Source organism: Vulpes lagopus, chromosome 14 (genome assembly GCF_018345385.1).
Source record: "Vulpes lagopus strain Blue_001 chromosome 14, ASM1834538v1, whole genome shotgun sequence".
NCBI lineage: Eukaryota > Metazoa > Chordata > Mammalia > Carnivora > Canidae > Vulpes > Vulpes lagopus.
Window position 1 is genome coordinate 11,389,152 of NC_054837.1, and position 26,122 is coordinate 11,415,273.

Genomic DNA, 26,122 nt, shown 5'->3' on the forward strand with positions numbered 1-26,122 from the left:
ATTGCGATGTATTTCCCCCTTAGGACTGCTTTTGCTGCATCCCAAAGATTTTGAACGGTTGTATCTTAATTCTCATTAGTTTCCATGAATCTTTTTAATTCTTCCTTAATATCCTGGTTGACCCTTTCATCTTTTAGCAGGATGGAACTTAACCTTCATGTGTTTGAGGTCTTTCCAAACTTCTTGTTGTGAGTTCGTTCTAATCTCAAGGCATTATGGTCTGAAAATATGCAGAGGATGATCTCAATCTTTTTGTATCAGTTCAGACCCGATTTGTGACCCAGTATGTGGTCTTTTCTGGAGAAATTTCCATGTGCACTTGAGAAGAATGTGTATTCAGTTGCCTTTAGATGTAAAGTTCTGTAGATATCTGTGAAATCCATCTGGTCCAGTGTATCATTTAAAGCTCTCGTGTCTTTGGAGATGTTGTGCTTAGAAGACCTACCGAGTATAGAAAGAGCTAGATTGAAGTCACCAAGTATAAGTGTATTATTATCTAACTAATTCCTACTTTGGTTATTTATTGATTGATATATTTGACAGCTCCCACATTCTGGGCATATATATTGAGGATTGTTAAGTCCTCTTGTTGGATAGTTCCTTTAAGTATGATATAGTGTCCCTCTTCATCTCTAACTACAGTCTTCGGGGTAAAGTTTAGTTTTCTGATATAAGGATGGCAACCCCTGCTTTCTTTTGAGGACCATTTGAATGGTAAATGGTTCTCCAAACTTTTATTTTCAGGCTGTAGGTGTCCTTCTGTCTAAAATGAGTCTCTTGTAGACAGCAAATAGATGGGTCATGCTTTTTTATTCAGTCTGAAACCCTGCGCCTTTTGATGGGGTCATTAAGCCCGTTCATGTTCAGAGTTACTATTGAAAGGTATGAGTTTAGTATCATCATGATATCTATTCAGTCCTTGTTTTTGTGGATTGTTCCACTGAACTTCTTCTTAAAGGGGAATTTGAAGAGTGCCCCTTAAAATTTCTTGCAGAGCTGGTTTGGAGGTCACATATTCTTTCAGTTCCTGCCTGTCTTGGAAGCTCTTTATCTCTCCTTCCATTTTGAATGAGAGCCTTGCTGGATAAAGTATTCTTGGTTGCATGTTCTTCTCATTTAGGACCCTGAATATATCCTGCCAGCCCTTTCTGGTCTGCCAGGTCTCTGTGGGGAGGTCAGCTGTTACCCTAATACTCCTCCCCATAAAAGTCAGGGATTTCTCGTCTCTTGCTGCTTTACGGATCTTCTCTTTATCTTTGGAATTTGCAAGCTTCACTATTAAATGTCGAAGAGTTGAAAAGTTTTTATGGATATTAGGGGGGGGGGTCTCTCTATTTCCTGGATATGAATGCCCATTTCCCTTCGCAGATTAGGACAGTTTTCAGCTATGATTTGTTCAAATACATATTCTGACCCTGTGTCCCTTTCGGCGCCCTCGGGAACCCCAATTAAACGTAGGTTTTTCTTCATCAGGCTGTCTATTATTTCCCTTAATCTGTCTTCATGGTCTTTTAATTGTCTGTCTTTTTTTCCCTCAGTTTCCCTCTTTGCCATCAACTTGTCTTCTATGTCACTCACTCGTTCTTCCACCTCGTGAACCCTCGTCGTTAGGACTTCTAGTTTGTATTGCATCTCATTCAATTGATTTTTATTTCTTCCTAATTGGATCTAAATTATGCAGTAATGAAGTCTCTTGAGTCCTTTATGCTTTTTTCTAGAGCCACCAGTAGCTGTATAATAGTGTTTCTGAATTGGCTTTCTGACATTGAATTGTAATCTAGATATTGTAACTCTGTGGGAGAGAGGACTGTTTCTGATTCTTTGTTTTGAGGTGACGTTTTCCTTCTAGTCATTTTGCTCAGTGCATAGTGGCCAAAAACAAGTTGTGTTGGGAAACAGGGAAAAAGAGAGGAGAGAAAGAAGGAAAGAAAAGAGAAGAAAAAAAAAAGAAAAAAGGAAGAAAAGAAGAAAAAAAAGAGATGAAAAAGAGAAAGAAAAAGAAAGAAACGGGAAAAAAGGGGTGAGGGAAACAAACAAAGCAAAAAGCAAAACAAAACAAAACAAAACAAAGAAACAAAAAAACTACGGGAGGGTATCTTCTGAATCTGTATACTTTAAGTCCCTTGACTTCCCCTGGAACTTGTCCGTCTAGTTGGTCTTCTGGTGGAGGGGCCTGTTGTGCTGATTTTCAGGTGTTAGCACTTGGGGGGGCTGCTCTGCCCCTGCCTGGTGCAGGGCTCAGCGGGGGTTGTTTACCCCGTGACGCCCCAGGAGGAAGAACCCCAGTGCCGGCGGCCAGCTCTGGAGCCCGGATTCAGCTCCCTCAGTAACTACAGAGCTCTCCGTCTGCAGGGCCTGGAGGCTCCGGGGGCAGGGCCGCTGATCTGCTCAGCTCTCTTGGTCCTTTTGAATATTCAACACTAGCAGGGGTCCTATTATACTTCATGATGAAGATACAGTGAAGATATTCACTGAATCCACCTCCTCGATCAACTCCAGAACCCTGAGATCTCTGTCCATTCTTTGAACAGGGACCCATCATGTATGCACTGGGTCTGATGGCTTATGGGGTCCTCAGCTCAGATGTCCCCCTTAGACTCAGTATCTTACCTGGATAGTTCTGATCTTTTCAAGCATCATGCAGAGGAAAGAGAATGTTCTGTATCAAAATGACCTAAATTTTGACCGGAGTCTTGGAACTGAGGTACAGGATGGCAGGGTTTGCAAGAAGAATCAAAGGTCTCAGGGCCCTGGAGAGGGACAGGCAGCAGTTCTCCCTGAATCCCCACAAGGAAGAAAAGAGTGAGGGTGAGAGGTTTTGTCCTCACTTCCCTATTTGTCTGTGTCACTGTGGCTTAACCGTATTGACCATTGATTTTATAGTCTGCACCACAGTAATAATACTCAGCCTCATCTTCAGACTTGATGTTGGAGATGGTTAAATAGCGGTCAGCCCCAGAGCTGGAGCCTGAGAAGCGACTGGGGATCCCATCCCCCCTGTTGTAGCTTCCATCACTCCTGACATACATCAGATACCGAGGGGCCTTCCCTGGTTGTTGTTGATACCATCGAACAATGTAATTGCTGTGCTCACTGCTCAAAGTGCAGGTGAGCTTGACTGACTCTTCCAGGGAGGCAGATGCATTTGTAGGCTGGGTCAGCACGGGCAAAGCACATAAACCTGAAAACACAAAAGACAAGAATGATGTTGAATGTACCAGATACTGGACAGAGGTCCAGGGGCACCATGCTTGGAGGGAAATGTCAGGGAGGGGGATTCCTGATCTGTAGAGAAAATGAAGGGCAGGAGGTAGAAGGGATCCCAGTCCATGGTGGGGAGAGGCTTCAAGGAGTTCTGCTCTGAGACTTCCCACCCGGGTCTGTCCTCTCCAACTCCCATCTTATCCTCTTTTTGCAGTTCAGAGAAGGCGGAGCATGAGATGCAAATCTATTCTCCGTTCTTCAGTGTGTCTGACTAAGTAAGTTCTTGTCTGAACCCTGTGCCCAAGAGCCTCACGCTGGTAATTTCCTGAGGTCAGAATAAGGACCAGGTGTGAGTTTCAAGAGTGGAGAGTTGATTTTACACAAGTATCTTTACAGGAAGCAGAAGTCACACTCATTGCATTTGAGCATAGCCCACGGGATTTGGACTTCTTAGGGTCCCAAAACAAGACCCACAGTTCCCTCTGGTGACCCCAGGATGTCAGCCTACATGTGTTGCTAGTGCCATAGAATAACTACTTTTGAGTCCTCAATAGATGCTAGACCCTTGGTGAGTGTTTATATGTTCCACCTCAATGAGAAATTAAAAAAAAAAAAAACAGATGCATGATTAAGGCACAAATGTTCCATTGGTTGTTTAAATGAGGACACTAACATTGACAGAATGATTTTCTCAACCTCACCAAATGGTGAGCAAGTCGTTTCCAATGCAAGACACAACCCAGAGCCTGAGTTACCATCCCTGCTCCCGTCCCTGCCCTGTCCTCTTACCATGCTCCTTTTCCCCTTATCCCAACCATCTTGGGCCTCTCCTGTCATGACCTTCCCTTCCTTCTTCCAGTGTCTGTCCTGCCTGAGTCTGTTCTGAAGGGTGCTGAGATCTTCATGGTGTTGGAGTCAGTGTGTTCCTGGACAAAACAGCTTGTTGGCTGTGAGTCTATACTGCAAGGATATTTACCCTTAGGAAACATCATGCAATGAACATACCCTGTCCACTGTGCATCAGAAGCTGTAGATAGATGCTGAGCATGAAATGTGGGTAGTCCCAATAGAGATGAGCTATAGTTCCTAAGGACCCACCAGATTTCATAGACTTAGCATAAAAATAGCATAAAAATAATGTAAAATACATCAATCATTTAATATTTAATTCATATTGAAGTGGTCATATTTTCAAGTATTAAACATAACAGAATATATTATGAAAACATATTCTACTCATTTTTTCCTTTTTAAACGTTTGATAGAATTCCCCTGGGAAGCCATCTGGCCCTGGACTCTTGTGTCTTGGGAGGTTTTTGATGACTGCTTCAATTTCCTCCCTGGTTATTGGCCTGTTCAGGTTTTCTATTTCTTCCTGCTCCAGTTTTGGTAGTTTGTGGCTTTCCAGGAATGCGTCCATTTCTTCTAGATTTCCTAATTTATTGGCGTACAGCTGTTCATAATATGTTTTTAAAATCGTTTGTATTTCCTTGGTGTTGGTAGTGATGTCCCCTTTCTCATTCATGATTTTATTAATTTGAGTCTTCTCTCTCTTCTTTTTAATAAGGTTGGCTAATGGTTTATCTATCTTATTAATTCTTTCAAAGAACCAACTCCTGGTTCTGTTGATCTGTTCCACAGTTCTTTTGGTCTCGATATCATTGAGTTCTGCTCGAATTTTAATTAACTCTCTTCTTCTGCTGGGGGTGGGGTCTATTTGTTGCTTTTTCTCTAGTTCCTTTATGTGTAAGGTGAGCTTTTGAATTTGAGATCTTTCCAGTTTTTGAATGTATGCTTGTATTGCGATGTATTTCCCCCTCAGGACTGCTTTTGCTGCATCCCAAAGATTTTGAACGGTTGTATCTTCATTTTCATTAGTTTCCATGAATCTTTTTAATTCTTCCTTAATTTCCTGGTTGACCTTTTCATCTTTTAGCAGGATGGTCCTTAACCTCCACGTGTTTGTGGTCCTTCCATATTTCTTGTTGTGATTAAGTTCTAATTTCAAGGCATTATGGTCTGAGAATATACAGGGGACTATCCCGATCTTTTGGTATCGGTTCAGACCCGATTTGTGACCCAGTATGTGGTCTATTCTGGAGAAAGTTCCATGTGCACTTGAGAAGAATGTGTATTCAGTTGAGTTTGGATGTAAAGTTCTGTAGATATCTGTGAAATCCATCTGGTCCAGTGTATCATTTAAAGCTCTCGTTTCTTTGGAGATATTGTGCTTAGAAGACCTATCCAGGGTAGAAAGAGCTAGATTGAAGTCACCAAGTATAAGTGTATTATTATCAAGGTATTTCTTGAGTTTGGTTATTAATTGGTTTAAATATTTGGCAGCTCCCACATTCGGGGCATATATATTGAGGAGTGTTAAGTCCTCTTGTTGGATAGATCCTTTGAGTATGAGATAGTGTCCCTCTTCATCTCTCACTATAGTCTTCGGGGTAAATTTTAATTTATCTGATATAAGAATGGCAACCCCTGCTTTCTTTTGAGGACCATTTGAATGGTAAATGGTTCTCCAACCTTTTATTTTCAGGTTGTAGGTGTCCTTCTGTCTAAAATGAGTCTCTTGTAGACAGCAAATAGATGGGTCCTGCTTTTTTACCCAGTCTGAAACCCTGCGCCTTTTGATGGGGTCATTAAGCCCGTTCACATTCAGAGTTACTATTGATAGATATGAGTTTAGTGTCATAATCTCTATTCAGTCCTTGTTTTTGTGGATTGTTCCACTGAACTTCTTCTTAAAGGGGAATTTTAAGAGTCCCCCTTAAAATTTCTTGCAGAGCTGGTTTGGAGGTTACATATTCTTTCAGTTCCTGCCTGTCTTGGAAGCTCTTTATCTCTCCTTCCATTTTGAATGAGAGCCTTGCGGGGTAAAGTATTCTTGGTTGCATGTTCTTTTCATTTAGGACCCTGAATATATCCTGCCAGCCCTTTCTGGCCTGCCAGGTCTCTGTGGAGAGGTCTGCTGTTACCCTAATATTCCTCCCCATAAAAGTCAGGGACTTTTTTTCTCTTGCTGCTTTAAGGATCTTCTCCTTATCTTTGGAATTTGCAAGCTTCACTATTAAATGTCGAGGTGTTGAACGGTTTTTGTTGATTTTAGGGGGGGATCTCTCTATTTCCTGGATCTGAATGCCTGTTTCCCTTCCCAGATTCGGAAAGTTTTCAGCTAGGATTTGTTCAAATACATATTCTGGCCCTCTGTCCCTTTCCGCGCCCTCGGGAACCCCAATTAAACGTAGGTTTTTCTTCCTCAGGCTATCATTTATTTCCCTTAATCTATCCTCATGGTCTTTTAATTGCCTGTCTCTTTTTTCCTCAGTTTCCCTCTTTGCCATCAACTTGTCTTCTATGTCACTCACTCGTTCTTCCACCTCGTCAAGCCTCGTCGTTAGGACTTCTAGCTTGGATTGCATCTCATTTAATTGATTTTTAATTTCTGCCTGATTAGATCTAAATTCTGCAGTCATGAAGTCTCTTGAGTCCTTTATGGTTTTTTCTAGAGCCACCAGTAGCTGTAAAATAGTGCTTCTGAATTGGCTTTCTGACATTGAATTGTAATCCATATTTTGTAACTCTGTGGGAGAGTGGGCTGTTTCTGATTCTTTTTTTTGAGGGGTTTTCCTTCTAGTCATTTTGCTCAGTGCAGAGTGGCCAAAAACAAGTTGTATTGGGAAAAGGAGAAAAAGAGAGAGAAGGAAAGAAAAGAGAAAAAGAAAAAAGAGAAAGAAGAAAAAAAGGGGAAAAAGAGAAGAAAAAGAAAGAAAAAGAAAGAAAGGAGAAAAAAGAAAAAAGGGGGGGTGGGGGAAGCAATCAGAAATCAAGAAGAAAGAGAGAAAAAAAAGCACAAAACAAAACAAAACAAAAACAAAAACAAAAACAAAAAAACAAAAAACAAAAAAAAACCACGGGGGAGTATCTTCCGATTCTGTGTAGTTTAAGTCCCTTGATTTCCCTTGGAACTGGTCCGTCTCGCTGGTCTTCTGGGGGAGGGGCCTGCTGTGCTGATTCTCAGGTGTTAGCACTTGGGGGAGCTGCTCTGCCCCTGCCTGGTGCAGGGCTCGGTGGGGGTTGTTGACCCCGTGAGGCTCCAGGAGGAAGCCACAGTGGCGGGGGCAGCTCTGGGACCCTGGAGTCAGCCCCCGCAGTAGCTCCGGGGCTCTCCTTCTGCAGGGCCTGGGGGCTCCGGGGCGGGGCCGCTGATCTGCTCAGTTCCAGGCAGGAGCGTCCTTGCTGTCCTGAGCCCTCCCGGCCTCTGCCTGTCCCGGGGGAGGCCGGATCCTGGGCTGTGTCCCTGCGCCCTGTGCTCCGGGGCCTGCGCTGTTGGATTCGCGCTCCCGGCGGTGCAGCCCCCTCCGCGGAGCCGCCGCCCGAGCCTCTCCGAGCTGTTCCCGGAGCCGCGCAGCCCCCTCCGCGGAGCCGCCGCCCGAGCCCCTCCGAGCTGTTCCCGGAGCCGCGCAGCCCCCTCCGCGGAGCCGCCGCCCGAGCCCCTCCGAGCTGCTCCGGGTCCCGCCGAGCGCTGCAGCCCTTAGGGAGCTCGGCGCATCTCCGGGGCGCAGTTCCTCTGTTACTGTCCCAGGGAGCCCGAGGGCATCCCCGCCTTTCTGGGGATCCTGCTCCAATTCCCGGGGAGCCCCTTTCCGCGGGGAAGGTTGGTGCGGCTCCTGCTCCTCCGGGACGGGGCTCTCCTGTCCTGGGGACACTCGCCCCGGCCTCAGCCCGGCTCCTCGCGGGGCCCCTTCCCCTTGGAGGCCTTTTGTTCCTTTATTTCTTTTTCCCCGTCTTCCTACCTTGATAGAAGCGCGATCTCTTCTCACTGTAGCGTTCCAGCTGGTCTCTCTTTGAATCTCAGGCCGAATTCGTAGGTTTTCAGGATGATTGGATGGTTTTCTAGGTAATTTGCTGAGGACAGGTGACCTGGAGACCCTACACCTCCGCCATCTTGCCCCTCCCCCCATTTTTTCCTTTTTAAAATGTAGCTATTGGCAAATGTTTACCTACGTATGTGTTTTGAATTTAATTTCTGTTGGACCAGCTGTTCTGTAAAGCCCCAGTAGCAGTCACGTGCTTTTGTAAAAGGAGAGAGAAATTTCTGGAGCATTAAAAATAGGCCATGTCTTAGTTTTGAAAGCACAATGAGAGTTCCCCTGGAACTTACCAGCACTGCTTGGTCAATAACTTGCTTTTCCCCTGGGTAGGACCAGCCTTTCCTGGTGTGAATTTCCCTGAAGATCACCATGACCTTGGATCTTGTTGAGTCCCTTCCTCACTGAGGCCCAAGGAGCTGAGAAAGTGTCAGATTTCCTTTTGCATTATGGTTTCCCTGAAAGGTTAGTTTTCTCTAAATCCAAGAATTTGTTACTGGAAACAAAGCACTTGTGTTGTGTGTTTACTGTTTCATACCATGGAAAATGTCTTCAGTGGAGGTGGACACTGCACACAGCTCCACTCTCAGGTCACTGATGTAGTCAGCAAGTTGTTTGTAGATCACAACGTAAATGGGCATGTTATGTAACCCCAGGGGCAAGATAGTAGAGACTGCAAAAACCTCACCATCCTATTCATTCCTAACCGTATTATCCCACATTTAACCTATGTTCATTCATCTGGTAGTGGCTGGGCAATGGAGATTCAGCATGTGCAAATCCTAATCTAACATAAATTGGTGCAGACGGTATGGAAAACTCATGGAGGTTCCTCAATAATATAAAAACAGAACCACAGTATGATCCAGTTATCCCATTTCTACATATAAATCCAAAGAAATGAAATCATATCTCAAAGATATATCTGCATCCCTATGTTCATTGTACCATCATTCATAATCACCAAGACAAGAACACAAACTAAGTGTTCATCCATAGATGAATGGATAAAGCAACTGACATACACACACACCCAAACACACACACACAGAGGAATATTATTAAGCTCTAAAAGAAAATGGGAATCTTGCCATTTGTGACAGCTTGGATGAAGTTGGAGGGCAATGTGTTAAGTAAAAGAAGTGAGACAGAAAATCAATACTCTATGATCTCACTTGTATGTAGAATCTAAAAGGGCGTAACTCATAAGAACAGAGAGTGGTTGGATAATTACCAGGGTCAGAGGGTGGGAGAAATGACAAGATGCTGATCAAAGAGTACAGGCTTCCAGTTATGAGATGGGTAAGTTATTGGGATGTAATGTGCAGCTTGGTGGCTATAGGTAACGATACTGTATTGTGTCCGTGAAAGTTGTGAAAACAGTAGATCTTGGATGTTCTCACCACACAGACACAGAACAGAAAGTCAAGTGTATATAGTGACGGATGGTTTAACTAAGCATATTTGGGGTCATCGTGTTACCACATATATGTGTATCACATCATGTTGTATACCTTCAACTCACACAATATTATATATGTAGATCTAAATAAAGCTGGAAAAACAAGGCAAATTCCATTTGTATTTCTTTTCTTTCTAAGATTTTATTTATTTACTTGAGAGAGGAAGTGAGAGAGGGAGACAGTGAGAGATCGAGAGAGCATGAGTTAGGGGAGGGGAAGCAAGAAAGTGAGAAGCAGTCTCTTTGCTGGGCAAGAAGTGAGATACAGGGCTGAATCCTGGGACCCTTTATTTCAATTGCACCAAAACCAATAAGATACCTAGGAATAAACCTAACCTAAGAGATAAGGGATATGTACCTTAAAACTACATAACATTTATGAAAGACATCGATGAATTCACAAGGAGATGGAAAACATTCCATGCTCATGGATTGGAAGAATGCATATTGTTAAAATGTCTATGCTACCCAGAGCAATCTACACATTCATTGCAATCCTTGTCATAATACCATGGACTTTTTCCCCCACAGAGTTAGAACAAATAATCCTAAGATTTGTGTAGAACTAGAAAAAACCTTGAATAACCAGAGGTACGTTGAAAAAGAAAATCAAAGGTGTGGCATCACAATGCCTCACTTCAAACTGTACTACAAAGCTGTGATCATCAAGACAGCGTGATCATGGCCCAAAAACACACATGTAGAACAAAGTAACAGAATAGAGAACCCAAAAAAGCCCTCAACTGTATGGTCGGCTAAGCTTTGACAAAACAGGACAGAATGTTCAAAGGAAAAAGACAGTCTCAACAAATGATGTTGCAATTGTTGAAAAACCACATGCAGAAGAGTGAAACTAGACCATTCTTTTACACCATACACAAAGATAAACTCAACATGGATGAAACATCTAAATGTGAGACAGGAATCCATCAAAATCTTAGAGGAGAACACAGGCAACAATTTCTTGCAAGTCACGTTTCTTGAAGGGAGGGAAACAAGACAATAATAAACTATTGGGCCTTCATCAAGATACATAGCATCTGCACATCAAGGAAAATAGTCAACAAAGACTATTTGGTTTGTTGTCATAGCAAACCAAAACACAACTGACAGAGAAGGATAAGATATTTGCAAATCGCATACCAGATAACGGGCTTGTATGGAAGATCTATGAAAACCTCATCAAACACAAGACCCAAAAACAAACGATGAAGTCAAGAAAAGGGCAAAAGATATGAACTGACATTTCTCCAAAAAGACCTACATTTAGCCAAAACTCAGGTAATAAAAAATACTCCACCTCACCTGTCATCAGGGAAATACAAATCAGAACCACAATGTGATATCACCAGTTAGAATTGCTAAAATTAGCAAGACGGGAAACAACAAATATTGGCATGGATGTGGAGAAAGGAGATCCCTCTTCACTGTTGGTGGGAATGGAAGCTGGCACACCAACTCTGGGAATCAATATTGTGGTTCTTCAGGAAGACTAGAGATAGCCTATGATCTAGCAATTAACACCACTGGGTATATTCCCCAAAGATACAGATGTGGAGAAATGACTGGATAGCTGCACCTTAATGTTCTTATAAAAAATGTCCACAACAGGGATCCCTGCGTGGCGCAGCGGTTTGGCGCCTGCCTTTGGCCCAGGGCGCGATCCTGGAGACCCAGGATCGAATCCCATGTCGGGCTCCCGGTGCATGAAGCCTGCTTCTCCCTCTGCCTGTGTCTCTGCCTCTCTCTCTCTCTGTATGACTATCATAAATAAATAAAAAAAATTAAAAAAAAAAGATTTGTAAAAAAATGTCCACAACAGTCAAACTGAAAGGAGCCAAAATGTCCAATGGCAGATGATGGGATAAAGAACATGTTATATGGTTCTTGTTTTTTCTTTTGCTGATATGATCAATCACATTGATTGTTTTACAAGTGTTGAACCAGCTTTACATCCTGGGGATAAATCCCACTTGGTCGTGGTGAATAATCTGAATGTATTGTTGGATCCTATTGGCTAGTATCTTATTGAGAATTTTTGCATCCGTTTTCATCAGGGATATTTGTCTATAATTCTCCTTTTTGGTGGGTCTTTGGTTCTGGAATTAAGGTGATGCTGGCCTCATAGAACGAATTTGGAAGTACTCCATCTCTTTCTATCTTTCCAAACAGCTTTACTAGAAGAGGTATAGTTTCTACTTTAAATGTTTCATAGAATTCCCCGTGGGAAGCCATCTGGCCCTGGACTTTTGTGTCTTGGGAGGTTTTTGATGACTGCTTCAATTTCCACCCTGGTTATTGCCTGTTCAGGTTTTCTATTTCTTCCAGGTCCAGTTTTGGTAGTTTTTGGTTTTCCAAAATGTGTCCATTTCTTCTAGATTGCCTAATTTATTGGTGTATAGCCGATCATAATAAGTTTTTAAGATCATTTGTATCTCCTTGGTGTTGGTCGTGATCTCTCCTTTCTCATTCATGATTTTATTAATTTGAGTCTTTTCTCTCTTCTTTTTTTTTTTTTTAAATAAGGCTGGCTAATGGTTTAACTATCTTATTAATTCTTTCAAAGAACAAACTCCTGGTTTTGTTGATTTGTTCCAAAGTTCTTCTGGTCTCGATTTTATTGAGTTCTGCTGGAATCTTTATTAACTCTCTTCTTCTGCTGGGTGTAGGATCTATTTGCTGCTTTTTCTCCAGCTCCTTTATGTGTAAGGTGACCTTTTGTATTTGAGTTCATTCCATTTTGAGTGGATGCTTATATTGCGATGTATTTCCCCCTTAGCACTGCTTTTGCTGCATCCCAAAGATTTTGAACGGTTGTATCTTCATTCTCATTAGTTGCCATGAATCTTTTTAATACTTCCTTAATTTCCTGGTTGACCCTTTCATCTTTTAGCAGGATGGTACTTAACCTTCACGTGTCTGAGGTCCTTCCAAACTTCTTGTTGTGATTTCCTTCTAATCTCAAGGCATTATGGTTGGAGAATATGCAGAGGATGATCCCAATCTTTTGGTATCGGTTCAGACCCGATTTGTGACCCAGTATGTGGTCTATTCTGGAGAAATTTCCATGTGCACTTGAGAAGAATGTGTATTCAGTTGAGTTTGGATGTAAAGTTCTGTAGATATCTGTGAAATCCATCTGGTCCAGTGTATGATTTAAAGCTCTTGTTTCTTTGGAGATGTTGTCCTTAGAAGACCTATCAAGTGTAGAAAGTGCTAGATTGAAGTCACTTAGTATAAGTGTATTATTATCTAAGTATGGCTTAACTTTGATAATTAATTGATTGATATATTTGGCAGCTTCCACATTCGGGGCATAGATATTGAGGATTGTTAAGTCCTCTTGTTGTGTAGATCCTTTTTTTGATTATTTTTATTTATAAATTAATTTTTATTGGTGTTCAATTTACCAACATACAGAAAAACACCCAGTGCTCATCCCGACAAGTGTCTGCCTCAGTGCCCCTCACCCATTTCCCCCCACCCCCCACCCTCCTCCCCTTCCACCACCCCTAGTTCGTTTCCCAGAGTTAGGAGTCTTTATGTTCTGTCTCCCTTCCTGATGTTTCCTACACATTTCTTTTCCCTTCCTTTATATTCCCTTTCACTATTATTTATATTCCCCAAATGAATGAGAACATACACTGTTTGTCCTTCTCCGATTGACTTACTTCACTCAGCATAATACCCTGCAGTTCCATCCATGTTGAAGCAAATGGTGGGTATTTGTCGTTTCTAATGGCTGAGTAATATTCCATTGTATACATAAACCACATCATCTTTATCCTTTCATCTTTCGATGGACACCGAGGCTCCTTCCACAGTTTGGATATTGTGGACATTGCTGCTAGAAACATCGGGGTGCAGGTGTCCTGGCGTTTCATTGCATCTGAATCTTTGGGGTAAATCCCCAACAGTGCAATTGCTGGGTCATAGGGCAGGTCTATTTTTAACCCTTTGAGGAACCTCTACACAGTTTTCCAGAGTGGCTGCACCAGTTCACATTCCCACCAACAGTGTAAGAGGGTTCCCTTTTCTCTGCATCCTCTCCATCATTTGTTGTTTCCTGCCTTGTTAATTTTCCCCATTCTCCCTGGTGTGAGGTGGTATCTCATTGTGGTTTTGATTTGTATTTCCCTGATGGCAAGTGATGCAGAGCATTTTCTCATGTGCATGTTGGCCATGTCCATGTCTTCCTCTGTGAGATTTCTCTTCATGTCTTTTGCCCATTTCATGATTGGATTGTTTGTTTCTTTGCTGTTGAGTTTAAGAAGTTCTTTATAGATTTTGGAAACTATCCTTTTATCTGATATATCATTTGCAAATATCTTCTCCCATTCTGTAGGTTGTCTTTTAGTTCTGTTGATTGTATCCTTTGCTGTGCAAAAGCTTCTTATCTTGATGAAGTCCCAATAGTTCATTTTTGCTTTTGTTTCTTTTGCCTTTGTGGATGTATCTTGCAAGAAGTTACTGTGGCCAAGTTCAAAAAGGGTGTTGCCTGTGTTCTCCTCTATGATTTTGATGGAATCTTGTCTCACATTTATATCTCTCATCCACTTTGAGTTTATCTTTGTGCATGGTGAAAGAGAGTGGTCCAGTTTCATTCTTCTGCATGTGGATGTCCAATTTCCCAGCACCATGTATTGAAGAGAGTGTCTTTCTTCCAATGGATAGTCTTTCCTCCTTTATCGAATATTAGTTGACCATACAGTTCAGGGTCCACTTCTGGGTTCTCTATTCTGTTCCATTGATCTATGTGTCTGTTTTTGTGCCAGGACCACACTGTCTTGATGACCACAGCTTTGTAGTACAACCTGAAATCTGGCATTGTGATGCCCCCAGACATGGTTTTCTTTCTTCAAATTCCCCTGGCTATTCGGGGTCTTTTCTGATTCCACACAAATCTTAAAATAATTTGTTCTAACTCTCTGAAGAAAGTCCATGGTATTTTGATAGGGATTGCATTAAACGTGTAGATTTCCCTGAGTAACATTGACATTTTCACAATATTAATTCTTCCAATGCATGAGCATGTAATATTTTTCCATCTTTTTGTGTCTTCCTCAATTTCTTTCAGAAGTGTTCAATAGTTTTTAGGGTATAGATCTTTTACCTCTTTGGTTAGGTTTTTCTTAGGTATCTTATGCTTTTGGGTGCAATTGTAAATGGGTTTGACTCCTTAATTTCTCTTTCTTCAGTCTCATTGTTAGTGTATAGAGTTAAAAGTAGACCTGCCCTATGACCGAGCAATTGCACTGCTCCCTCAGTATTCAGGTATGATTTGTTCAAATTCATATTCTGGCCCTCTGTCCCTTTCGGCGCCCTCGGGAACTCCAATTAATCGTAGATTTTCTTCCTAAGTCTGTCATTTATTCCCCTTAATCTATCCTCATGACCTTTTATTGTTTTTATTTTTTATTTTTTTATCCTCATGATCTTTTAATTGTTTTTCTCTTTTTTCCTCAGTTTCCCTCATTGCCATCAACTTGTCTTCTATGTCACCCGTTCTTCTACCTCCTTAACCCTCATTGTTAGGACCTCTACTTTGGATTGCATCTCATTCCATTGATTTTTAATTTCTGCCTGATTAGATCTAAATTCTGCAGTCATGATGTCTCTTGTGTCCTTTATGCTTTTTTCTAGAGCCACCAGTAGCTTTATAATAGTGCTTCTTTATTGGCTTTCTGACATTGAATTGTAATCCAAATTTTGTAACTCTGTGGAGGAGAGGACTGTTTCTGATTCTTTCTTTTGAAGTGAGTTTTTCCTTCTAGTCATTTTGCTCAGTGCAGAGTGGCCAAAAAAAGTTGTACTAGAAAAAGGAGAAAAAAAGAGAGAAAAAAGGGAAAAAAAGGGGGGGGGGAAACAAACAGAAAACAAAAAACAAGGGGGAGTATCGTCTGATTCTACATACTGTAAATCCCTCGACTTCCCCTGGAACTTTCCAGTGCTGCTTGGTTAATAACTTGTTTTTTCCTTGTTGGTCTAGCTGGTCTTTTAGGGGAGGGGCCTACTGTTTTGATTCTCAGGTGTGTGCACTTGGGCGACCTGCTCAGTCTCCTGCCTGCTGCAGGGCTCAGTGAAAGATATTTACTCTGTTTATCCGGTGAGGCCATTGTGAGGCTCAGTTGGGGCTGTTTACCCTGTGAGGCCCCAGGAGGAACAACAGCAGTGGCGGCGGCCAGCTCCCCAGCCCTAGAGTCAGCTCCCGCAGTAACTTCCGCAGCTCCCAGTCCCCAGGGGCCTGGATGCTCCTGGGTGGGGCCACTGACCTGCTCAGCTCGGGGCCCCAGTGGCAGGTGTCCTCGCTGTCCTGGGCCTTCCTGCCCCCGCCTGTCCTGGGGGGAGGCCGGATCCTGGGCTGTGTCCCCGGCGCCCTGGGCTCCCGGGCATGCACTGCTGGAATCACACTCCCGGCAGCGCAGCCCCCTCCGCGAGCCTCTGTCCGAGCCCCTCTGAGCTGCAACCCTTTAGGGGGCTCGGCCCCGGGGTGTGGGGCTCGTCCCGGGGCCCGGGGCTCTGTTCATGCCCCCGGGGGGCTTGAAGGCATCCCCGCCCTCCGGGGTCCTGCTCCGACTCTCTGCGAGCGCCTGTCCATCCGGGAAGGTTGGTGCAGCTCCTGCTACTCCAGGATGCGGCTCTCCTGACCTGGGGGCGCTGGCTCCAGCCTCAGCCCGGCTCCTCGTGGCCCCTCCACTTCAGATGCCTTTTGTTTCTTTATTTCTTTTTTTCTGTCTTCCTGTTTATATACCTACAAATATTGCTGCCCTTTAAAAATTACATTTGACAGCTATTTTGCTAAAATCTTCCTACTTTGATAGAAGCGTGAACTCTTCTCACAGTATCATTCCAGCTGTTGTCTCTTTAAATCTCAGGCCGAATTCGTAGGTTTTCAGGATGAAGCTTATCTATTTAAGTTGGTGGAGACAAGTGACTTGGGGACCCTTCTCTTCCGCCTTCTTGCCCTTCCTCTCTGTTTCCATTTTTTGAAACAGCTTTAGAAGGATAGGTATTAATTGGGCTTTAAATGTTTGGTAGAATTCCTGTGGGAGAGAAATCCAGTCCTAGGTCCTTGGAGAAAGAGGGAGGGACGGAGGGAGGGACGGAGGGAGGGAGAGAGAGAGAGAGAGAGAGAGAGAGAGAAGAGCAGGAAATGGTAGGTGCAAGGCAGCAGCAGTCCCTGCATCAGGTGAGAATGGCTTCCCAGGTGACAGTGGAGGTGGGACAACCTCAACCAGAATGTTCCAGGTCCTGAAACTCTTCCTCTCACTCTGTCAGCTGCCTGTGGGGGGTGTTGTGTTGTGGTCAGGGGCCCACCTCAGGACCAGGGAGGTGCCACCCAGTCACTGTTCCTTTCTGGATAAATTCTATGGGGAGTATCCCAGATTATAAATCTCTAGAGGACCCTTTCCACGATCCTTTAACCTGAAAATCCCTGGAATGATTATTTAGGCCATAGAGATTTCCAGTGAAGAGCTTTCTAGTTCATCAGGGCAATAAGAAATTTGAAGAAGAAGTATTCCAATGGAGGTTGCCATGCTTTTGTGAGTAGGGAAAATGTTTTCCTCTCCCAGATAGGAAGGTATCCCTCTGATAGAAGCCAGGGTTGAAATCGGGGAAGCTTCTGGTCTTCCTTCTTAATACATTTCTCATTTGTCCTTTGAACCTAAGAAATTGCTGTACAACTCAATTTCAAAACAACATTTCAAAGAATCATGGAGAGAAATTTCATTTATGTAAAAGTTTCATTCAGGTGTTGGAAGAGGGCTTTCCCCTCAGAAGGACAGAAGTCCCCTGAATGCAAGCGTGGCCACCAATCGGGGTCACTTGGTCATGGGTGTGAGTCCATGTAAGTCAGACCTGAGCTAAGGGTCAGAGCTGCCTGGTGCAGGTGATGGGACCTGGGCACTGGGAGGGCAGAGGTGCATGAGGAAGTCCCCAGGTGTGCCCCCATACGGTGTCTGAACTTCCTCCACAGTTTCTGTAAAGCCTGAGGAGAGAAGGTCCTGGGGAGACAGGGGTGTTTCCCCCTCAGGATGCCCCAGGCATCCCTTCATGATGTGGGGACCCCTCATCCAAGACCCAGATGTGACACAGCCCCTGGGGCCCATCCAGGCCACCTGTCCCCAGGAGAAGAAGGATTACTGCCATTGTGCTGTCAGAGACCACTGTCCCCCTGCTGAGTAACATGTGACGACCTCTGGGCCCACATGATGTATGACTTCCTAAATCTTATTACCTTCTGTAAAAGTTGATACAGATTCTACATACAAAATAAGCACCAGCTTTGCCAGAAATCTTTAGTCATCCTCCCTGCTCAGAGATGTGAACATACAGGAGAGGACAGAGAACTTGCTAGTGTCTCCTCCCTTTCAGGGGTGGGGCGAGGACTAGGGAGGACACTTGATCCTGATGCTTGACCTTCATCTGCTTAGAGGGCAGCCAAGAGTGAGAGCTAGAACACAGAGGAAGTTTTGTGTCCCACTGCCCATCCTTCGGTCACTTGCGTCACATTTGGGTGCTCCCACTGCCCTGCTAAGTGTCAAGGCCATAGTCCCACTACTCCAGGCCCTCAGTCTGCTCTTCCTCAGTGGAGCTGTGTCCCTGTGTTATGTCTTCAGAATTGGGCTTCGACGTTTACTCATATCTGTAGGACGATTTGGTGGACAGGTTTGGCTTTTGCTGCTCAAAGAGGCATGTTCAAGGGCGAAGCTCATCCCCAGAGCAGGGGATCCTAGGCCCACCCAGGATGACGAACACAAGGGAAGGTCAGTGTCAGGTGAGGGGAGCAAAGGGCCTGAAAGTGAGAAGAGGAGAGAGAACCTGAGGGAGACAGGGAGGCTCAGCCAGAAGTGACTGTCCAGCCTGAGGGAGGGGGCCAGGTGGACAAAGGTGATGACAGGGCCCTGACCCCATGGAGTCTGTTGGGAAGGACCGCTGGGCCCTGGTGCCTCACACTGTGTCTCCCTGGGGTCCTGTCACCTGTGCTGGGAACGGTTGGGTACAGGTGAATCTGCTCAGAGTGTTTTCCTCAGAGGACCAGTGCTACCGGCTCGACCGGGAGCTCTTCCACCCACCAATGCCCAGGCCTCACCCTCCCTTATATGTTCCACTTGCACCTGCATCCTGGGCTCCCCCCTCCTCTGGGGACTGTGTGCTCCTGAGCTTCACAGGGTGGGGGTCCAGGCTCCATGGAAAGTCTCACTTCCTCTGCTTATCTCCCTAGGTCCTACTGGGCCCCCTGGGACACGGGCCTTAATGTCCAACTCTGGACACCTGAGCTTCATTCAGTTTGGAGCCTGTACTGATGTGGAAAATTCAAGATTTCAAGATTAGTTTCTGTCGGGAGCCTGGGTGACTCAGTGACTGAGCGTCTACCTTTGTCTGAGGGCCTGATCCTGGGGTCTTGGGATCAAGTCCTGCATCGGCTCCCCACAGGGAGCCTGCTTCAACTCTCCTATGTCTCTGCATCTCTCACTGTGTCTCTCATGTATAAATAAAGAAAATCTTAAAGAAAATATAGTCTGTGTTCAGCCACACGAGTGTGTTCTGGGGTTGGGTGATGCCCCCGGGAACACTACCTGCCCGGCTATGGGGGTACCTAGTGTACCCGGTCTCCTTTCAGCTCCTCCTGGGATGAGTCAGGATAAGACAGGGCGCTGGCTGGGGCGAGTTGTGCTGTCACGGGGGAACTGGTGTCTCTGCACACCTGGCGCAGGCAGTGGTATGAATTTAGGGGACCCCAGGGATCCTGGGTTTGTGATAAAGTCATGACTGTACTTTATTCCAGTTCAGCAGGTCTGATAATGGACCAGAATTCCCGAAGGAAGCTGTAGTCCCGCCCAGTTGATGGGATGATCACTAGCTCAGGTGTTTTCTGAAGGAAGGTGGTCGTGGGGTTCGTGGTGAGGAGAGTAGTCACAGACTCCTCTGAGCACAGGGTAGTGGCATAAATGAGCAGGACAGAAGGATCAAGTATTTCTCCCTCTGTGGCAGGAATGCACCTGGCTACATTGTCATCAGATGTTTCTGTTTCCTCCAACTGTGCCAGCCCATCAGCACCTAACATCAGGTGTGTTCACAGGAGCAAACTTTCTATCTCAGAATCGATGTTGAGGATGACACCTCAGGTGAGACAGAGATCAATATCCCTAGCAGACAGAAGCATAGCTTGTATCCTCCTATGGGAGAAAGAACTTATGTGTGGTTGTGTCAGGACAGTTACACATTATCTGTTGGAAGCAAGGACCTGATATTCCCTTTATTTGCAGGCTGTGGTTTGTGTGGATCTGAGTGGATCTCCTGTGGACAAGGGGTGACTCGGTGGCTTCTTACATGTTGCATTGACAGACTGAACTCATTTCATACCATTGTTTTCTGTCCATATTTCTGGGTCAGGTGGGTGTAGAGAGAGATTCATGTGCAGGGCGTGGGGTAGACCTGTGGCCGCACCCATTGTGTGTCTCCTGTCCTTGCATATCTTCTGGCCATTCTGTAGGATGAGGGCACTGTCCCGATTCTCCCCCAATCACCATCAGGGTGGATGTGACTCTCCAACTGTCTTTCACAACCTAGAGCACCTGGTGTGTCTGGTCCTTTTCTCACTCTATAAAATAGATGAAATTATTCCATCTCCAGGGAGGTTGGACACGCATACCGGGGATTGGGGGAGAGAACTGGAGTGGTTGTGGGTATATCCCGGGGCCTTCTGTGCTCTCTGAAGACTGTGGCTGTGATGCCGGCCGCCTGGAATGGGATCCTGGAAGGAGGCTCTGAGATGGAGAAATGCATGTGTAAACCTTGGAAGGAGAAGGAATATCAGCTTGGGCAGAAGGAGAGTGACCCTCAGAGATGAGCCATCAGATGTGGCCTCCTTCCTGCAAAGTAGCTCATCCCTGGGACCTCTCAGGACCTGTGAGCATGAGGCAGGGCTGGGATCCAGGCATGGGGACATCATTCATCTGAGGATCTCTGAGATGGGACAGATCCTGGGGCAGTACGTTTCAGGGCCAACAGCATTTCCCCACCAGTTGCACCCCTGTGAGCTGTCAAGGGATCCAGGCAGCAGTGGGGGGGCCATGTGAGCCAGAAGAGAGGTGTGCGTGACCCTCCATGTCTCCTGCTCCTGATACGTCCATTCAGGGAGGGAAGACTCCACCAAGGTCTGCAGGGCTTCAGGAGCTCAGCTGAGTTGAAACACTGGAGCGCTCAGCCTGGTCATTTGGAAGAGCATTTGCCAAAGATGGTGATGTAAATGCAGGTGCAAAGCCGCTGGCTCAGTTCCCCCTGTGTCTATTTCTCCCCAGGCCCTCAGGTCCCTGATCACAGCCAGGTGCAAGGAACCAGGGAACTTAGTGCTGCGAGCTGTAAATGCTCTCCTGAACCTTAGGTGCAGACCTGCTGGGGACTGGGAAGGAGGGAGGGTCTGGGGACCTGAGATGAGGGGGCCTGGGGCAGAACCGCTCCTGCCTGGTGCACAGCCCCCTGGAGTGAAGGGGAGGGTGACACAGATGTAAGAAAGAGTTTCTGTCTCACTTCCCCATCTGCCTGTGTCACTGTGAGCATCAGCACTGCTGTCCCACACCTGGCAGTAATAGTCAGCCTCGTCGTCGGCCAGGGCCCCGCTGATGGTCAGGGTGGCCGTGTTCCCTGAGTTGGCACCAGAGAATCGCTCAGGGATCCCTGTCGGCCTGTTGCTATCTTTATAGATAATCAGCACGGGGGCCTGGCCCGGCTTCTGCTGGTACCATTGAACATATTTACTTCCAATGCTGTCTCCCCCACAGGTGATGTGGGCCGTCTGCCTCAGGGTCACAGTCACTGATGGTGGCTGAGTCAGCTCATAGGAGGCCACAGAACCTGCAAGAGAGAAAAAGAGAGGTGGGTTCCCAACTCCAGGTCTCAATTAAAGAGAACCCCATGTGCCTGACCTCAGCTCGAGCAAGTGTCGGGAGTCTGTTTCTACCTCCCCTCCTCTCACCCCTGGTACCCTGGGTATGGCTGGTGGATGGAGCCTTTGAACAAAGAAGACAACATTAATTTTCCCTCGGTTGGGGCAGCCCCTCAGGCTCTCACAGAGTAAGTGAGCAAGTGATAAGTCTTCACTCCTCCAGCCTTTTAATTCGGGTCCTACCCTCTCCAGACACCCTGTTCTGGACTCAGGGTCATTTTTCGGCTGGTCCCAGAACGTTGCTGCTGCCCTGGGAGTTACCAGGGCTCAGTACCTGTGCAGAGAGCCAGGAGGCTGAGGAGGAGGGGGTTCCAGGCCATGGTGGAGGTGCCCTGATTCTGCTCCCCAGGTCTCAGCCTGGGCAGAGGTTCCTCCCAGGCCTCTCTTATCCCCTTGCTGGAGACACCTGCTGGTCATGCAAAGCAGCCAGGGCTCAGGGGTTCCTCCTTTTTTTTGAATATTATTTTTTTAATAAATTAATTTTTATTGGTGTTCAATTTACCAATATATGGAAAAACACCCAGTGCTCATCCTGTCAAGTGTCTGCCTCAGTGCCCGTCACCCACTCCCCCCCACCCCCGCCCTCCTCCCCTTCCACCACCCCTAGTTCGTTTCCCAGAGTTAGGAGTCTTTATGTTCTGTCTCCCTGATATTTCCCACACATTTCTTTTCCCTTCCTTTATATTCCCTTTGACTATTATTTATATTCCTCAAATGAATGAGGACATACACTGTTTTTCCTTCTCTGATTGACTTACTTCACTCAGCATAGTACCCTGCAGTTCCATCCACGTTGAAGCAAATGGTGGGTATTTGTCGTTTCTAATGGCTGAGTAATATTCCATTGTATACATAAACCACATCTTCTTTATCCATCAGGGGCTCCTCCTGAAGAGCTTGCGTTTGGAGAGCATGGCTCCGACCCACGGGACAAGGAAGTGGATGGGAGGCCCCTTGCAGACCCAGATTCAGACCCGGGGACTGTGCTTTAACCTCTGTGTCTAGTGGGGTTTGGTTTCCTCCCTTAGATTCTGTAGCCTTTTCACCTAGGAGAGGCGAGGAGGCTGAGGGCAGTGCAGTGTCCTACCCAGGGCACATGGAGGTCTTGCGAGCCCTCTAGGTGTTGTAGCTTTCTGACTATGAGGGTAGTTCTGGGGCAGGACATAGATGCCTTGCCTCAGTGGTGCACTCAGTGCCAGAGACAGATCAATACCTTGAGGAAAGTCTGACAGTGACTGAGTGTAGCAGGAATGAGGTGGTAGGAGAGGCGTGAAGTCCTGGAGCTGGGCTAGTGACAGAGGCAAATCTATAAGACCTCTGAGTCTGAGAGACCTCAGGTCAGAACTTACATCAATGTCCAAGGTTATACTGCAGAAATCCTGCACCTTTCCCCGCAGGTCTCAGGGTCCAGTGACTCTGCCCCCTCCTGTTAGAACCCCTGATACCAGGCTCACCCCCTGTGCAGGTGGCTTCGCCAGGTCATCTCTGCTTCCCCCTGATGGCCGCTCCACACGGGCTGCTGGAGTCCCAAGGAAGTCCCTGGACCAGTTGGAGATGGAGAGCCCACTGCTCACATCCTGGTTCCCTGCTCTTTCCCTGCTGACTCAGGGCAGAAATTACTCTTCTCTTCATGGTCCCTGCCAGCCCCTCGACAAGGCAGGTGGGGAGCGGATTCTCCTTGGACATTGATATAGGCTCAGCTGAGGAGGAGACGGCCCCTGGGCCCTCAGAGCACACATCTCTCGGTTTTTGGTCAGTCATGGGGGGTGCAGGACTGGGTGCCTGGGGGACATAGGATGCAGAGACTGCCTCCTACTGGTGCAGACTCCCGGTTCTGGGCCAAAATAGGGTGATGGTGGCTCCTTCTCCACATAAAGGGATCTGAGAACACTCAGTGAACATTCATCCGACCCACCTTGGTCTGGGAGACATTCTGTCCTGGGGACCAGTGTGAAGGAGACAAAAGCCCTGCGTCATAGATTTATGCTGTGAGTGGGGGAGCTGGGTGGACACCCTTGCTCTGGTGACACAGCACACAGTGTCTACCAGCTTCTCTCCTATATTCATACAATATCCAAACCATTGCCACATTGAGATCCCTCTGGGTCAGGAATGACCCTATGTTGCAGCACTTGCCCAAAGAAGTGTCCGAGTCTGGGGTCCTTCTGCAGACATTGCCTCTTTTAGGGAAAGAATGAGACTAGACTAATGCAGTGCCTTGCTCTTAAACACAAATATGATGCCTGAAGCTTCAGCAGCCCTCCTGATGTCTGTTGTCTTCAAGAATGAAGAGCAAACCCTCACTTATGGTGGAACAGAAAGGGAGAGGTTTGGGACCTCACAGATGTGGTGAATCTGGAGAACCACCATGTGGCTCAGACGTATTGTTAGTGTAGAAAATAGGCTCCAGTGTGTTCCTGCCACTGGTTGTCATTGGTATGTTCCTGTCACTATTGTCATTGGTATTTTTTGCATTAAAATATTCCTAACCAATAGGAAATATTATCACCAATAAATTGCCACAAATAAATCAATGGGTAAAATAACAATGGGGAGAAAACCATTCAAAATTGTAAAGTAAAGACTATGAAGATGGGAATCGGCGGGACAGGCTGACCCTGAGTGGGGGGAGTTTGGAGGAGGTCTCTCTGGGAGGTGACACTGGGGCTGCTGTCTGTTGGGAAGAAGAATCAGGTACTAGGACATGCGTTTGGGGACAGGTTATCAGTGTCTGCGGGGAGATTCCTACTTGTGTGAGGGCGAAGGACTGTGACAATATAAGGTATCTCTAATTCAAAACTCCTGTCTAGGTATTTTATTTCTTTTTTAATATTAAGATTTTATTTATTTATATGTTTGAAAGAGGGCACAAAAGCGATCATGAGCACAGAGGGGAGATGGAGAGGAAGAAGCAGACGCCCTGCTGAGAGGGGGCCCAACAAGGGTTTCAGTCCCATAATCTCAGTCCCCCTGAGATTATGACTTGAGCAGAGGGTAGACTGAGTCACCCATAGGCACCCAAGGTAATATTATCTTATAAGTGAAACTTTGGGGGTGCCATGATGTGTTGTCAGAATTCATCCTACTGATTTTTTCTGGATTTGGTGAATCACAGGAATGAATTCTGTGGGAATGTGGAGCAAACTAATAGGGAAGCAGCAGACTTTTTAGCTGAAAGTCACTGTGGCTTATCTTCTGGATCACCTGGCTGACACATGACACAGGTCACATTGCCATCACTGTGCCTACATCCTCCGTCAGCTTCTGTCCCTGATTGGGTTGTGAGTTCAGCGTGACATCAAATACCTGTGACACAATCCTTCATATGATGTATGTGTGCACATGTACAAATACGAAGGGACTTCCCATACTGCGTGTGTAGAATATTTATTTGTCTCTGCTGTCTGTATGCTTGTGGATAGATGTGTTGGATATGCTCATGAAAAAATATATATATGTGCTTTTTAATAGGTTCAGAACCTTAAAATGAGTTCTGGTGTTTGACTTGTATGATCCCTGTTTGGGCAGAAACCACTAGGTCCACTTTATCACCCATGATAAGTGAGTGTTGTTCCCATAATGAACGTTGGACAAATACCTAATCAGAATCATTGACAGAGATCTTTGGTGTAGATGCTCCTGAGCAAAGGAGCTTCAGCTCCTGGATTGAGTCTTTCTGGAAATGAGACCGGAGACGTGAGAATGAGTGGTCAGGACATCTCTGGACATGCCCAGGACAGATGAGTCAGCTCCCCGGGAACACTGGTGGACAGTGAGGATGCTGCCATTTCTCAAGGGGAGCATTTTCAGGGACTCCCGTCAGTGCTGTGGGTGCTGCTGTGTGAGTCTGACTCTCAGTACATGGCCCCTACAGCCTGAGGAGATAGGATGGATCATCTGCACTTTCTTCTGAGGATTTCACCTGGGAGCCCTGTTGACTCCCAGGCCTGGTGTCCCTGGGTGGTCCCCCCCTGGGCAGCCCCAGCCTCTGTCTGACCTGCTGCTCCTGAAGCACCTCTGCTGCCCCCTGCTGGTGGAGGAGGACTCAGCCCAGGAGCTTCTGTTCTGCAGGTCACCTGGAAACACCAGTTATCTGAGGAAGGGTGTGGACCAGGGATTCAAGGCACCCATTGGTAGATGCTCCTCTGCCTTGTCCATCAAGGCACAATCAGGATAATGACAAGGCCATGGGGGCAGGGCATGTGAGATTTCTAAACCTTTTCCCAGTGTTGGAATTCCCTGGCCTGGCCCATTGGTAAAGAGGGAAAGCAGGGGAGACAAGAGTGCATTTGCCTTGGGTCATGGTGTAGGACACCTGTGTGACACCCTGTAGCCTCCTCTTCTCTGTGCACTTAGGAATCCAGTCTGATGATTCTGCATCCCAGTTAGTGCAGTTGGGTCACAGTGGGAGTCGGTGATGCTCCTGCACTAATGTTCACGTGGGCACCTAAACTTTATTACTGTTTGAACAACACTCTATGCTGCTGTTTTTACTATGACCTGCAGCTCTTGGAGTTGGGGGGAGGATATCTTCATAGCATAGTTGGGCGTTTGGATAAAGTTGGAAATCTGCTAATTTAGAACAGGACATACAAGTTCATATCATACACTTCCCACTTTTTTGAGCCC

The 26,122-nt window shown here is 46.0% G+C and overlaps 1 protein-coding gene and 2 gene segments (V, D, J or C); all 3 read right to left on the minus strand.

Annotated features, from left to right (window-relative positions):
* Window positions 1-21,874, minus strand: part of LOC121475480 (immunoglobulin lambda-1 light chain-like) — a 118,622-nt gene extending 96,748 nt beyond the window's left edge. Inside the window, exons 1-2 of the mRNA XM_041728781.1 lie at window positions 21,768-21,874; window positions 21,105-21,402 (exon numbers count right to left, since the gene is read on the minus strand). Coding sequence (XP_041584715.1) covers window positions 21,105-21,402; window positions 21,768-21,813 — 344 coding nt within the window. The 5' untranslated portion in view covers window positions 21,814-21,874. The remainder of the gene's footprint in view (window positions 1-21,104; window positions 21,403-21,767) is intronic.
* LOC121475477 overlaps window positions 1-26,122 on the minus strand; it is a 399,528-nt gene that overhangs the window by 88,239 nt on the left and 285,167 nt on the right.
* LOC121475479 overlaps window positions 1-26,122 on the minus strand; it is a 173,668-nt gene that overhangs the window by 83,011 nt on the left and 64,535 nt on the right.